The 16373-nt window shown below is 47.2% G+C and overlaps 1 protein-coding gene across 1 annotated transcript in view; it reads right to left on the reverse strand.

Moving 5' to 3' along the window:
• Positions 1 to 12050, reverse strand: part of ITIH5 (inter-alpha-trypsin inhibitor heavy chain 5) — a 48999-nt gene extending 36949 nt beyond the window's left edge. The window contains exons 1-3 of the mRNA XM_090041673.1: positions 11822 to 12050; positions 6763 to 6807; positions 2116 to 2279 (exon numbers count right to left, since the gene is read on the reverse strand). Coding sequence (XP_089897799.1) covers positions 2116 to 2279; positions 6763 to 6807; positions 11822 to 11941 — 329 coding nt within the window. The 5' untranslated portion in view covers positions 11942 to 12050. The remainder of the gene's footprint in view (positions 1 to 2115; positions 2280 to 6762; positions 6808 to 11821) is intronic.
• Between the last annotated feature and the right edge of the window lie 4323 nt (positions 12051 to 16373).

The following is a 16373-nucleotide window of genomic DNA, read 5'->3' on the forward strand; positions in this document are numbered from 1 at the left end:
CAGTGACTTTGCTTGGGCATGGAATGAGGCCAACCGGACAACCCCAATAAAGGCGAACAAGCGACAGAAACATCGACTCAGACGCTGAACCACAGCTTTCCTATCTGGCTCCAAGGTTACAATTACTCCGGGATTATTCATAACACTTCTCAACTACCAGACCCCAGCTGCACTAGGTAAGTAGCTCATTCCAAAGGGAATAAAGAAAGGTGAAAATATGCAAAGTAAAGAGCAAAGCTATGTACAAGGGCAACTATGCAGGGGGGCTTATTGGTCCAACATATTGCACCACATAAACCCTGGTTACTGAATGCAGACCTCTGTCTGACCAAATACATCTTTCTGGGAACGAGACACTGGACAGTGAGCACCAACTGGGGAATATTATGGGATATTCTACAATAACGTAGAGAGAAAACAGCCAGCAGAATGACTCTTTTGTGTGGCAATTTCAGCCCGGTGTCTCCCCCCAAAAAGCCGAATTCTTAACCATTGGACGTGCTCCGGGCACAAACATCCTCCCTCCGATGTCCCTGCTACTAAATTCATGACTGATGCCTGGCTGCCTCTTCAAGGAAGCGGAAGGAGAGTGAAGTCCTGGCTTTCCATCCCAAGCTTCATCAGGATCAGGCATCACCCAACAGATATAACCCAGATTTTATCTGGAGCCATTTTTGAGTCTCCAACAAGGTCTAGCTGTTTGGAGTCTCCATCAAGGTCTAGCTGTTTATACTTTTTAACATGGGGGTGGGGGGTTGTTCATCACCATTTGGGGCCATTTTTGACCTGGTTTGTTTATAAGGCACTTTTCTCAAGGCACTGAGCCAAGTCTTGCCATGTCCTAATGCTGAGATATTAAATTTACCAGACCCTTTATAAATTCCCATGTCATGACTGGCTTTCCTTCTAACTTAACAAGACCACTCCAGTCAATGTGAGATTCTCCATTTACTTCAGTGAGTTTTGGACCAGGCTCCTCTTGGTTATAGAATCCAAGTTCTTTGCATTATTTGCTTCCACAGAGTTCCCCGTTTGCTCTGCCAACTCCTCCCTCCCTATATTTAGTGGTCATAGCTCCAAGGACGTGGTCCTACTAGCTCTATTACTCAACCAAGAGAGGTTTCTGCTGAAGGACATGAGATGACCCCAGTTTTATATCACCAGGAACAAGAGCAGTCTGTAAAATTTTCAACCAAACTGCTTTGTTGATGCCTTGAAAATATTTTCAGAGAGGGTCAATGGAGCCCGGGCATGGTTTGGATTGACACCCGTGTACCTGTGGCATAGTGCAAAACTCCAGGGCTTCAACTGGTTTCAGCCCCATTCCCTTTTCTGGGTATTTTGCAGTTGGGAGGTGTTAGTCCAAATGCAAAATATATCAAAAAGCACTCCGTTTGAAATATCATAATCCCCACGAAATAGAATTACCATTCCCTACTGGCAGCTTTACTCAGAGCAACCTTGCCACCATATTTCTAGGCGTTGGCACCAGAAAACCCAAAGCACGTAGAGTTTTCAAGCAGCCTAAAACATTTCAAAGTTACATCTCCGGTGTATCCTTGGAGTGAACCTCAGAAAATGTCATTGCTCCCCTTGCTGTCGCTACTCACACCTACCACACAGCACATCAGGTGAGATGGTGCACAATTAAAACCCTTCAGGAGTTTTCCGAGAAACCATTTTGCATTGGAAAATGCCCCAATTTTTTAAATCAAAGCTTAGTTCATGGAGACTGGAAGCAGCAATTTTGGGCAGTCCTGGGGTCAACAAATGCCTGTGAATTCCCAGGACTGGATCCAGTGGCCCACGAGGCCCCTTCCAGTCCTATGGTCCTAGGCAATGCCCTGTTCTGGGATAATCAGCAGCCTCATGGTCAGGATACTTGCATGGGCTGCAAGAGACTGAAGTTCAAGTCTCTGCTCTGCCTCATTTAGAGAAGAACATATCACCTGAATGAGCAACCTAACTACTGGGCTGTGGGATTGTTCTTGTTTTCACCAAAAAAATCTTTGAAAGGGTCTCATCTTTTTGCAGAATGAGACAGTATCTTTGAAGTCGCAAACATGTTTGCTGACTGGGAAAGCCTTTTCCCCTCCAGCTGTCAGCATAACCTACATGGTAAAATTGGAGACAAAGGCAGCAGCGGGGATCTGCATCTCAAACAGGCCTTCCTTGGCCTCGGATCCGCTGTTCACCATGGTACAGGAAACAGCGGTGAAGGCGTAGCGAGAAATGATTGTGGATTTCACCATGAATTCGGCCATCCGGGGCCTAGTCTCCTGTAGAAATTGGACAGTTTGTCTGTTAGAAACATTAACATGAAGAAGCCAAACAACCCCTTCCTTGAGCAGTTCTCTGCCGACCCCAAGGTTTGAATATGACGTGCAAACAAAGAAACCTCATAAAAGCCCACAGGCTGAAGAGCATGACAACTATTTTGTGCCCCCTGCGAACAGGAGTGTCACAAAATGATGCTCCTTGAACATCAGCCAGGCAGGATGGTATTTTCCATCAATGGGACATAGTCCACGAAGACTGAATACTGAATTTGCTGAAATGCATGGTACAAAAAGGGTTTGTAAAGTCTGGACCCATATTAGCTTAGGTTCTCAGTCTGGGATTATGAGTGGTGTTGCGAGGGATGCGATTACCCTCTCTCTTTATGGCTAAATGGGAGGGGAGCCCAAGGAAAAAAAGATTTTCCTTTTACAATGTACAACCTTTATGCAAAAGTGAACGCAGGGTCTCCACAGGATACCGATTATAGTCATTACAATTGAAGGATCAACTCCTCAGCAGGTGTAGGTCTGGATAGCTCTGCTTGCTTCACTACAGTCAGGATGATTTATACCTACTGAGGTTCTGTTCATAAGTCTCCAAAGCTGGATCGCCCAGGCTTAGTGGAAAACACGTGCGTGCAGCTGAGGCTCAGTGAGCAACATGTCCTTTTTAGAGTGCTCTGGCCATCTTCCAGCGGGGACCAAAGCCAGTGACCCATGCCGGAGCCATGGAGACTTGAAGGCCAATTTACATCTCTGAAGAATATGCTTTTGTACACAAGTCCTAGAATGAACCTGGAATTCAAAATATAATTCAAGCGGGGTGCAAACCCATGAGCTTTGAAACTACAGAAGCTGACAACTGCGTAACTAACTCTTTTAATGGCTAATATGTCCTTGGAAGAAGTCTGGTGTAGGATAGACTACATGAAATTAGCTACTCTAACACAGCCACAAGTAAAATTTCTCTGGCACATTGGCTTAATGGGTTAAAGACAGATCTTTAAAAAGAGGAAAGCTGCTAAAGGGTTAAATAGGTCACTAATAAGCCAAAATAAACACGTAACTCTCAGTAGCTCAGCAAATGTAGGTCCTGTTTCTATCTGTCTTATAATGAACTGTATCTTCTCTGGTAACTGTCCCGCTGGAATCAAGAAAATGGTCCTCAGATAGCACATCTACATGTGCAGTTACTTCAAAGCAATAAGCTCTGGTGTAAGTTTATTGCGCCCGGCTGCGGCTTGAACATGTGCCCAGGACTGCAGCTTGCTGAGCTGTGTCGGAGCAGCCCCAGCTGGCAGGGAGCCCTGGGAGTCAGCCTGTCAGTCCAGGGCTCCTCCGACCTGGCTCAGCATGCTGCAGAGGGACTGGCTTGGGGCACAAGGGCGCTTCAGTCTGGGACTAGCTGGCAGGCAGCCCCCACACTGAAGCCCCCCCGTGCCCGAGCCAGCTGGGGCAGCATCTACACGTGTGCAGCAAGATAGTACTTGTATTTACAAGTACTACCCTTCTATGGAGTTTATTAGTTTACTCCAACCTAATAGCCCTGCATGTGTAGACACTAGGCCGCATGTAGATGAAATGAGGGGCGTGTGTGCACGCCACTTTAAAGTGGGCTGAATGCTTTTGCACCGCTTTAATGGTGTCGGTGTTTGCACGCCTCGGTGGTATATTGTGCATTAATTCCAGCCGCCATAGTGCGCCTTAAATGACTTGGGTCGCAGCAAACTAAAACTCCTTTGAGGAGTTTTAGCTTGCTGCCCCTACAGCCATGGAGTGAAGCACTGGGCTTCATGCAGCTCCATGGCCCTGCAGGCAGCCTGGCAGCAGCCTGGGAAAGCAGGCTCTGCCCAAGAAAAACAGTGAGCTTGATCTTTGCTTTTTTCTCCCCTGGAGCCTGCCTGCCTGCCTGAGCCGCATGGTGCTTCCCTCTGCAACTGCGGTGCCACCCAGGACTGCCCGAGCCCGGTGCCTGTGGGCAGGTGCCACCGGTGGGGGGAGCTTCTGCTGTCACAGAAGGAACCCACCACTTCAATTTAGGGTCCTTGTTTCATCTACACACGCCCTGAGACATTAACTGCGGCGCTAGTCTACTCCGCAGTAAATATCTCACGTAGATGTGCCAAGAGTAAGTGACAGTCCCAGATAAGACAGAGGATGGACTCAGATCCTATGTTTTGATCTGATTGAACACCACAGACCTAACTGACATGGCTGTTAAAATCTAGATGTCCTAATTACAGACTTATGGCATGCCACTGGAAATTGTATTTAATATCAGCCCAAGGCAAATTCCAATTCCCTCCAGGAATTTCTAAGTGTTTTTAAGTAGTTACAGCTAAGTGAACTCCCCCAAAATAAACAGGCTCTCATTACCTCTAATTAGAAGGTGGAAAAAGCTCTGATCTGGAGTTTTGGTTCAGGCTTATTTCAAAATGTTGCTAATTATCTGAGTTACTCCTGCAAGAGACTTGCTTGTGATTTGCTATAAAATCCTCTGAAAGTAAAGGATAAATGGCTGAAGCATTAAAAGTAGTTTTACACACAATGGGCATGTCTACACTTTACTGTGGATTCAAGCACCACGTGAAAAATGGTGACATTATGCTAATGCACACAGTAGTCTACTGCGCATTAAGCATCACCAAGAAAGCATGGAAATGTGCTGCTGTGCAGTAGCACAGTCTAATGCACATAATTTAGTACCTCATATTGGAGGTACTAAATTTAATGCACATTAGGAAAGGCGCACTAATGCACATGTAGACGTGCCCAGTGTGGCAGCCTCTTTAGTTTCAAACCTCTTGGATTTGCACCCATTCCTGACTTTCACTTTCAGTTTTAGGTTCAACCCAATGACTCATCTGAAAAACTCTGTCGAAGCCAGTGAGTTTCATCTGGATTCATCTGAAAGAACAAATTCCTCCAAATATTATAAATGCCAGGGAGTTGTCCACAGCTCTTGCTTGAAATGCAGCAAGGTCGACTACATATAGACTCATGGGTTTTGAAACAGCTACATGTCTCAAATCGCTACAAAGGCCATTCATCTCCTCTGATTTCATCCATCAAATGGCAGAGATGATGCCCTTATCCAGGGGAGGATTCATGCCAGGACAGGGGAAAGGATGCTGACTCATCAACCCAGTCATGAAAGGTGCCAGGCTTTCTGCATTAAACGTGGAAGCAGTTGGTGGACAGATGGTTTCAAAACAGGTTGCTACATTGTGAGTTGGCTTTTAGCCTATGTTCCAGTCTGCAAATCTTGTGCATTCCCTGGAGCTTTTGCAAAAATGTCTCATTGCATGAAGCCTTGACCTACAGCTGTGTAGGCTGCCTATTTTGTTTTCTCCACTCATTGTTGGTAAAACCCCTTAGGAAGATGAGAAGAGACAGGAAGAAAAAACATTTCTTTAATAATCGACAAAAGTTCACTCAGAGGCAGCAGTTTAGCGCAATGCTATTAGGTAGGTCAGAGCGATGTGTTTTCACGGTGTCCTGTTATTGTGCTGTCCCGAGATATTACATTTTCTTGCCAGACAGATTATTTCGTGCCTGCTTATATCACCTACTGCAAAAGTATGAAGAGAGCAGAAGATAAAGTCAATCTACTCCTGTTTCTTCCCTCTCATCCGTTGGTTTGATCAAAAGAATTTGACCTGGTGTCAGATTCTTATTAAAAGTAATAAGTGAAACAGCCTCATCTGGGAACTGGTCATAGGAGAGAGAGAGCCACTGACTTTCAGGTGGCTGATGCATCTCTGATCATAACAGACCGAAAGTGGTTACCATTTGCCGACTGTTGAGTGAGCAACAGTATGTGAAATGAGTCCCTCCAGTTCTTAGGGGCAAGCATGCACAACAAAAAAGGTGCGGCTCGTGGCAGGGATCGATAACCTAATAAAGTATCTCTGCAAAGAAGCCAAAGCCCAAAAACGCACAGGCTAAGTCGCGGTTCATCCTCAGAAATGCACAGTTGTTAATTCTCGTTAATGTAATGAAAGGTTTCACTTTTTGGGGGGGTGTATTTCTTTAAAGGCTCAGTTCCTGGAAGTGAGAGAGTTCAGGAAAATGTCGGCATTCCTTTTTTTTTTCCAAAAAATGTACCTATCTAGTAGAGGGAAGCTCTAAACCACGACCTTGGAGGTTCAGCAATCAGAAGGAAAACAAAAAGGAGCCCTCCATTTATTTTCTTTTTAATGCTATTATGTTTAAGCCAGCTTCGTGGTTTCTGAATGCTGGAGGTTGATCCTGCTGGAGATGGCTGCTGCACATCAGGGCTGGAGAAGATGGGCAGCGCGGGGGGGAACTTCAGTACTACTGTTCAAGTGGGGCCTGCTGTGTGGATAAATAGACAGCTCTCCGCTCGGGATCATCCACCACCACCACCAAGTTTATTCAGGGCCACACACATGCACCCAAAGCCACACACTCGAAGTGTTCGCTCCCATGTAGAAAAATAAATATGGTGTAGGATACATACCAGCCTCTGCAGTAACCTGCCTTGTCTTGGGACTCTGCGTGCCACCTGCAAAGGGTTAAGGGAACATTGTAACTCAGCCCGTGCCGTTTTAAGTTCCTGAAAGGAAGATTTGTCGTTTGTTTAACTACGCCGCGGAGTCCATCCAGGCTTGGGTTAGTGATGGATGTTGTACGGTCGGGGTTAAGTGATCCCTTTGTTAAATTTAAACTTAAAAGTACACATCTATTAACAGAGCTGCAGATCAAAGCTGTGGAATGGAATTTGGCTTTTGCCGGCTCAGTGCTGTGTGGGCTGAGCGTTTGAGTGCAGGGTGTCAAATGCTGGGTGTGCTAGGTCTGGACAAGCCAAGGCAGGGACCTGAGTGCTCTCAACTTTCATCTTGAATGAGGGCTTTACCCTATGGCACCATTCACCTCGGGATCTCAAACTGTTTCACAGCCAAGAACCACGGAAGTAGTCTTATGCCCATTTCATTGCAGGAAAAACTGAGTCTCAAAGCAGTTAGCTGGGGTAAACTGCCATAGTGGCATCAGTTTGAAGTCTGACCGATGACTCCTGAAGATCTGCCCCGCAAGACTCTGCCTACAAGCAAAAGCTAAGTAACAAAATATTCTGAGAAGCTCTAGCTTTAACTCATGGGGGACCAAGGAATGAAACTGTTTAAAAATCAGCTAGGAGATTGATGGATTAAACAGAGCACCCATTAGTTACAACACCATCACCAGTAGTAATAGCCCCTCTGAGTTTGGTGTTGCATCTGAAATCTGCAGCCAAGAACAAGCCATAAAACGTACATCTCTCTTAGTGAGGCCAGGATGATAATAATTAAACTGCTTTCCCTTGACGACTTCAAATCACCCCCAAAAATTCATGCATACCAGGAAATGATTAATGCAAAGAAATCAACTTATTCAGTAAAATATTGGTGATATTCCAGATACTGGAGGAATGCAATGACATTCCTACTCAAGTTGTTCTTGTTAGTTTCCACAGAAATAACAGATTTTCTTGCCAAAGAGATGATTTTATGTCTGTTTACACCAAGGCTTGCAAAGAAATTAAACCATTTCCAGTTCTAGCACGTGCAGTATTTGCTCTGCTATTGCTTTGATCAACATCTTGTAAAACTGTCTTACAAGAAAAATGGGTCACTGAGATTGAGGATTTAAAAACAAAAAACAAAAAACCAGAGACAAGTTCTGAGGTGACATAAATCCTCGTGCTTCAGAACCAATCTACGTAAAAGTGTTAGAAAATTTTGGTAAGTGATCCCATCATTTCCTGCTGCCGGATTTCTAGCCCCCCGCCCCCATCAAGGCATGTGGCTTTGGTCACGGTCAGAGATGGGATTTTGAACCTGGTGGGCCGCTGATTTCATCCAACAAAGCAATTCCTACATTCTTAATGGAAATCAGACAAAAAAGATTCCCTTTCTGAAGAGCTGGTTCAAATGCAACCCATTCTGGTAGCAATTCAAAGATGCTGTCATCTAATAGCTTTGGAGCGGCACACACAGAAAGCTTTTGGTGTTCCCCTCCAGCTCCCAGTAAACAGCTTCTTTCTCAGAAAAAATGATTGCTGGTACAACTGACAATAACCAATAGCCTTGTTTTCAGTCTTAGCAGAGGAGCCCAGAACTGAAGGGACTATGGAGACTGAACTACCAGCCAAGAGGTTGTCTCTCCAGGTCACAGCTGGGGCAGTTTGTACTGCTGCCAGGCATGCTGTACCTCTCCCATAGATAAATAAAGCCTTCAGTCACAGCCCAAACTCCCATGATTTCATAGATGTGCGACATACCATTCCTGGGGGCAATTCACCCCACGGCAGAACACCCACACAAAGCAAATGCATCCTGCTTCGCCCCTCGGAGAGACCGAAATGGTGCATGGCTCCTAGCATAAGAATGGACTCTTCCCTAACTGCCCTCTGTGATACTAAATTAGCATTGCCAAAAACAGTGCAGAGAAAAAAAAAATCATCTTGGACAGTGGTTGAACAATGACTAGCATGTGCTCTGGGGGCAGGAGCAGACCTGACTGTTTGCTCCGCTACTATCGCTATAAGGAGAAGCAAATGACTTCCAAGGAACAAAGCCCTGAACTCTGTCTTGGATGTCCCATAGATCTGTCTATAGAGAGAGCTCAACCACCAGAAGTTACGCACCCCACCTCCCGTTCTAGTCATTGTAGCCAACCTCTTTTGGCACGGTGGACTACAACAGAGCTGTGGCTGCATAGCACTGTGCCCGAGCTAATTAGTTCTGCCTTTTAGCATTGCTGACGAGAAGCAGAGCTGGGGACAGCTGGCCTGGGTATAGCACCCGTAATCACGGCAGTGCTGCTTCTGGGTCAGAAAGCAGCCTGTGGCGATCGCCTGACCCAGAAGCAAGTCTAGTCCACTCCCGCAGTGGTAGGAAGCACCATGCTATGTCCTCGCAGCAGATGTGGCAGGACTGTGCCTGGCACCAATCCAGGATCAACTTTCCCATTGTGGATGAAAGGTTTATTTCAGGCAGTCCTCCAAAACCTGTGACGTGTCTCAGAAAGGCGGCTGCTGGTTGCTTACCTCTAGAGCCCCTTACTCCTTTCCCGTAGCATCCTGCGTCCTATGTCATAGTCACCTCCTGTAGCTCCATCACTCGTGTTCATGCATTGGGGAACAAAGCAGCAATGTGGAAACCTGATAACTATTCTTTCTTACAACAGTGACTGGCCCAGGGACATCGAACGATCAGATTTGTTCTGCTAGATGGAAGCGGCGGGTCCCTGTATTCTGCCTTCAAGCAGGAGTGGGGAGGGAGCCGGTTCACAGGTTCACAGAGAATACCATGCTGGAAACTGGGGTTGGGGTATCGTACTGACCCCCCTAAGGCATGAGACATGATTACCTTCCTTGTACTTAAAAGGCACTAAAAGCCTATTTCTTCCCTAGGACTGAAAACAGAGCTGAAACTTGGAGATGATTAACATTCGTCATGAGGACTCTGTCCCTTTCCCCCTTCTTTTGAGAGAAATAGTTGTTTTAAAGATTAATCTTGCAATCAGCACCCATGGATAAAATCCATTTTAAAGACACGGGCCATGACCCTGCAGAGAGCTATGCATGTGCTTCACCTTATACAGAGGAGGAGCCTCAGAGGGCCTATTTACCTCTGCTATGCAGAGGCTTAAAAGTTTGTCAAATTAGAGCTTTGCAGATTTATTTATTGATGGGGAGGACAGAGGGAAGCATGGTGGACCCAAGGAAACATCGTTGGGGGCCTGGACCAGATAAGTCTTGAGGTCCCTTCCAGCCCTACCATCTTATTCTCTGCTCCCGTTGCAGGTCTGATACAATGACTCTGCATCAGGGAATTGCTTCCCCCACTTCAGTGATATCAAATATTTGTATCATCATTTACTGGCTGTAGCATGATAGGGGCTGTGCCATGCTAAGACCTGTTGGTGGCTTCTCAGTATTTCATAAACCAATTGCACTTTCAGAGGCAAGGCTTTCCTTGCTTTCTAGCCCCTTCTTCTGCAGGAACTCAGACTTCAACATACTGGCACTTACTTGGGAGGGAGGAAAGTGCTATTTATGGGGTACTTAAGGCCAAAGAAATTAAGTGACTTAACTGAGGTCACACAGGAAGTCTGTGGGTAAGCAAGGAATTGAATATATCTCCTAAGTCCCAACATAGGATTAAACCACTGGCTTATCCTTCCTCTTATTTGCAACCATGCTCTTGCCAGTCCTAGACAACAAAAGGTGCCTTAAAAAAGAAGATAAGTCTAAGCCATGCTGTGAAACAGTAGAGCCACCATGTTGTGCAAGTATTCAGCATTTTGGGGCTCTGAGAACTACAAAGCACTTTACAAACTGCACAGCAAGCAGTGCCCTACGATCATCGCATCTAGCACGAGTGTGAGAAGCAACTACTTAACATCAAGCATCTGCACCAGAGCTTAGGACAGGGAGAAAAATACTGTATCCAAATTTTAAGTAGTCAAAATTACTCAAAAAAACTGGAATACAGCCAGGAGACAGCAGTTAACTCCCTCACTCTTGCAAAACTGTGCCATGGGTTTTGTAGTTAACACAGCAGGCTGGGACCCTTGGTGGATCTGGCATTCAAGGGCAGAGGATGCCACCTCTAGCATGGTGCCCTCTACCATCATGATAGGGCATTGGGACTTCACTGGCTCAGACTGCCAGCTACTGAATACATGTTGCTTTGCCCACAGCAAATTGCCCCTCGAACTCACCCATCAAGGGACTGAACTGGTCTGGTGCCACAGAGCATGGGAGATTAGATAGTGCCAGCTGATGTAGCTATTGGACTAATAAAAGTATCTAACATGGTCCTGTCTCTTGAGGGATATCTAGAGCTTTAGAAGACACCCATTTGAAAACTTGCAAAAGGTGACTTGCCCAGGGATTTAAGTGCAGTTGGTGGAAAAGGCACTCACGCACAATATTATGGGAAGTAATATCTCATTGAGCGATATTAAAGGGAAAGAAAATCAGCAGAAATATTCTGTGCTTCTTATTGCTCTGTGCAACACTATATACACATGGGGCAGTATATGACCAACAGCTGAACTTTAATTAACACAGCTGGGTTACATTATGGGTCACCTGTGAAGCTATATAAAGCTTGTGAGGCTTTCCAGATAGACCAGGAAAACCAGAGCGCTCCACCTTACAATCACTGCAATCTGAGTGTAGAGATCAATAATAAAACAGAAAGCACAAGCTAGAAAGGAGGGAAGGCAAATTAGGGGAACTCCCAAGGGAAGGGTTTTGACACCGAGATCATCTGTGTTTATTCGTTGCAAGAATGGGAAACACAAAAATCCTTATTACTGCCTTCATTCACCTGCAAATAGGTGTCACCTTCACCCCTCCTGAAGAAGGTGCTGGGAGTTGCTGTCACCTGTTAGCACTTGGCATTCACCAAAGCAAAAAGCTCCCAGGAGAGTTACTGTAAACTAGCCCCTTCCTCCCCCCGGCCAATCTAACTAACACAGATACAAGCCAGAAGAAAGAAAAAATATCATTACTGTTTAAAACTTACACGGTCAATGTAGTTATAATCCAGCATCAGCTTCTCTTCCAGATACCTAGCTAGGATCTCGGAGTCAGGCTGCCCAAAGGAGACTGGGCAGCTGCAGCAAAGCCACAGCAAGAAAAACATGGCTTGAGGGGCAGCAAGGGGGTCCTTCCCCCTGCAAGTGGAAGAAAAGCCCCTCTTGGTGCCGTGGCTGTTGCCTGCAGCTGGCTGGGATGGAGAGAGACTGCAGGAGAAGCTGACAGGAGCTCTCAGCCTGCACCCTCCCTCCCTCGCCTCCTCCCCATCTCTGGACCAGCCCCTTTTCAGACTCTGGGCCAGGACTGGGCTTTCCTTGCTAACATTTCACCACGGAGCAAAAGCAGCTCCTGGAGGCCAGGTCTGACACCCCAGAACGAGCCCATGCTGCTGAGTTTTTCTGAACCTGAGCCCAGGTCAGGCCCTAGCAGCTCGGCGCTGTCCTCTCGTGCTGCTGCAAGCTGCGTCTTGAGCCATTCAGAGTTCCTCTGCCTCCCGCAACCACCCGGTTCACAGGTTTCTTCCACCACCACCAGAAGCTATCTGGGGTGGCAGGACATCTGCCACAGGCGGGCAGCACGCAGCCCCCATCCAGGGGCCGCAGTAATGCACCTGTCTCTGAACTTGCACTAAACACCAAGCTGTATAGAGGGCACTCAGGCACTTTAAATGCTCCTTTAGGTGCTGCTGGCTTTTGCAAACCTCCTTCCCTTCCTTGCTAGACCTGCTTACACCGAGTTTCCATTGGTAAGCTCTGGGGGCTAAGTTAATCTCCCTTGCAGGGTGGGATCCCGTGGGCTGGTTCACACCTCCCCGCACATAGCACGGCGAGGGCCCCTTTCTGCTAAACTATTAAAGTGCCCGATCAGGAAGAAAGAGACCAGGGTTTAAAACCCACATCTGTTTGAGAAGCTCTGAACCCAGCTCTCCCACTTCTGGGGTGACTGTTCCCACCTTCAGACATGGGGTGGGGGGTGTTTCTGGGAGGGAGGGCCTGGTCTATCTCTCGGTCCTGCCTGTGGACGCCGTTAAACCTTTATTGGGGCAAGGTCACTGGGTTACTGGAGGTGCTACTGGCACATGCCTCACACATGCCTTCACCTCAGCATTTATCCTGGCCAGCCTGGACAGTCCCTGCTTCACATGCTGGCCTCTAAGGACCCCTTCCTTGGTGTTTAAGTATGTTGGGTAGGGAAACGTGGGGGCCAAATGCAGTGCTGTGAGTGCCAAGAGGCAGCAAACTGCCTAAAAATTAGGCCTGCAATGATGGGCTTTGTAGATATACGCTGAATCTAGCCCAGGGGTGGGCTAAATGCAGCCCGGGGACTGGATGCAGCCCGCCAGGCTGTTCTATCTGGCCCATGGGGCCCCTAAAAAATTTAGAAAAATAATATTAATCTGCCCTGGGCTGCCTGTCATGCAGCCCTCGATGACTTGCTGAAACTCAGTAAGCGGCTCTCTGCCCAAAATAATTGCCCATCCCTGATCTAGCCCCTCAGCTTCCTCACCTCCCAGCAGTTCCCCAACCCTGGGAACTGCACCAGACCCTGCCAAGGCCCTGCTTCCTCCCTGAAACAGCTAATCCCAAACCTTGCCTCAGCAACGAGAGCCCTGCTTCCCTCCTTCCTGCTCTGCTGGTGGCAAAGAGCCCCTCCCAGTCCCATCCCATCCCTTTCCCAAATCTTATGTCACTTGGAAAACCAAGCTGATCTCGGCCCTGGCAGAGCTGAGCCCTGCAGGAGGGAGAGCTGTGAACTGACACACCTCTCAGCTGTCTGAAATGTTCCCTGTGCCAGCTGGCACGGACAGGGCATTTCTCTCCAAATGCATTGAACAGGCTTCAGCCTTGCTGTTTATTAGTCTAAAATAAGATGAAAACGTTGCCTGGGGTGAGCACAGTTTTGGCATTTTGCACAGTAGCACCCAGAGGTCCCAGCAAAGGGCCCAGCCCGGTGTGCTCGGTGCTGTACGCAGTAAGAGACAGGCTGTGCAACCCAAAGCTATTTACAGTGGAAGCAGGCGAGGAGCAGGGGAAAGAAAGCATTCTTCCCCTACACCGCAGTCCAGAGAGGTTAAGTGACATGCCCAAGGCCTCATGACTTGTGGCAGAGAAGAGAATTGAATCCAGCTTTCCTATGTCTACGCTGTGGCGGTAGGAAGCACAGTCCTGCTGCTGAAATAAGCTCCACTGACCAAACCTCACTCCACACATGTTCCCTTTGGGAGTGAGCCCTTGAGGACACCATGGGGGGTGCCCTCAAGACCTGGGTTTCTGACTCGCTCCGGGGCAAGCAGCCCAGACACCACCATTACAGCTTCATTTCCAGTGTGATGTGAGGAGTATGGAAGCAGGTAACTGGGGACCATAGCCGACGGTAGGGGGTGCGCAGGGGTGCACGTGCCCCCCGACGGCCGAAACTGATGGTGCCAGTAGGGCTGGTGCCCCCCCCGACAGGGTGGGTGGCTTCTGCGGGTGCCCCCCTATATTCAGGAGACACCAGTCAGGCATGCTGGGGACTGAGCAAGACTGAGTACCACCGCAATGCAGACACCCTAAGTGACTCTGACTCATTCAGTATTTTAATCCTTCACTTTAAGGGAGGATTTGCAAGCATTTTGAACTGTTGTCTACCTTTGCGTCCATGGAATGAGGGAAATGGGTTTACATATACTGTATATAGGATAAAGTAGCCTGATTTTTCTCTAGACAGTGAAAAAGACCCACTGAATTTGCAGACTGTGGTCATTTGGTACCTTCAGACAACACTTCAGAGAATAGAGCAGGAGTCACGGCTATTTGCATGGGAAGCTGTGAATTGCCAATGCAGTTTCCAAACCCCCCTGATTGCACCTGTTTTCCTGCCTCTGGACTTATCTGACCTTCATCCATCCTAATGCCTCACAACCATGAGAGCTTGTAGCCTCACATCACTGTGTTATCCCCTTTATACAGGAAAACTGAGACACGAGTATGATTCAGGTACTTGCCCAGGGTCAAACAGGGAATCTGTGGCCGAGTGAGAATTAGCCACATCTGCCGAGTCCCAGTCCTAAGCCTTGTCTCTTAGATGACTCTCTCTGGCCCTTTCTAATAAGTCCTTTGTGGAGTGGATCCAGGATGGAGGGAATACCATCTGTCTTCCTCCATCCCAGCACAAACCATGCAGGGCTATCTGGGGTGTAAGGACAGTGCCTACAAGGAGGAAGCCAAAAAGAAGGTATAAACATACATCTGATTATACAGCCACATCAGTGTAAAGGAGAACTAACTCCACAAACCCTGGTTTCACACCCCTGTACTTTGCCATCCTCATCATTATTATTGATGTGCAGAGTGATAGCACTTGGGAGCCCCAGACACATCAGCAGGATCCCAATGAGCTCATGCCATTCAAACACTTCTTCAAAAGAGGTTCCTTACCCCAAAGAGCTTACAGCCTAAGATGAAAGACAATAGAGCATGCAGGCAGATGGACAGATGGGGCAACACAAGGAACCAAGGGAGCACTGTGAGTATGACAGGCCATGAGCTTGGCATGCCGGAGGCTTAACCACTGTGATTTTTTTTTTTGTAGGCGTCATAGCAATGGAGAGTTTTAAGGAAAGGGTTGAAAGAAGGCAGAAAAAAGTAGTTTATGGATGCTTATAGGGATCCCCTCCCAAAGGGTGAAAAATAGGGGAAACAAAGACACTTCATTCACTTTATTAGGATCACTCTTGATCTGTAGGCAGCGTGAGGTGGTAGAAAATAAGGCATAGATGAGGGCTGGCAGTGGGTATGTTATTGGTAACTGCAGACAGTTGAAAACGATGCCAGGATTTATAATGGGATTAGAATACAGCCCACTGTATCCAGGCTCTCAGCTGAAGAATATGAGGCCACACAACTTAACAAAATATGATTGATATCTGTTTTGAACATTGTTCAAGTGCCAGCAGGGTTTGATGCGAGAACATTAGCCCGAGAGCCCTGCTGCACACGTTTCCAACCCCCACCCTCTCTCCTTTCATGTGTTCTCCTCTTTCTAGGTGCTAACGTGCTTGGCACTGGTCTCGGGATGTCATTAAAGATGGAGATAAGCAATTATTCAGGTCTGCCTGTTCTCATTAGACATGCTGGCTGCTGAGTTAAGCTACGTACCCTTGGCAAAAATTGGCAGGTGTGTTTTGGGTGGGTGCTCGTTTACATTAAATTGCCTGGCATGTCTGCGGCCAGTATGAACAGATATGTTCTGCAAAGGCATGACCTGACAATTTAGCCTCTACAGTCTATACGCTTTTCACCCGGGACTGATCCTCTTATTTCAGTGGAACTAGCCGTGTATATCTATGGATTTACTCTGCTATGCAACTGTGTAGGCAGAATTGCCCGCCTTCGTTTTTCATTATGCTGGTTAACTGACCGGTTGGGTGCGTGGAAGTTGGTGCTAAATCAGGCCGTGGATTTCTTATGTAGCACCTTTCAGCCAAAAGAACCAGAAAGTGCACGACAGTCTTTAAATCTCATGCAGCCTCCCGTTCATTGTAATCAATGGGAGCT

The sequence above is a fragment of the Crocodylus siamensis genome, chromosome 4 (assembly GCF_052110815.1).
Source record: "Crocodylus siamensis isolate JL-2025a chromosome 4, ASM5211081v1, whole genome shotgun sequence".
In the NCBI taxonomy this organism is placed as follows: Eukaryota; Metazoa; Chordata; order Crocodylia; family Crocodylidae; genus Crocodylus; species Crocodylus siamensis.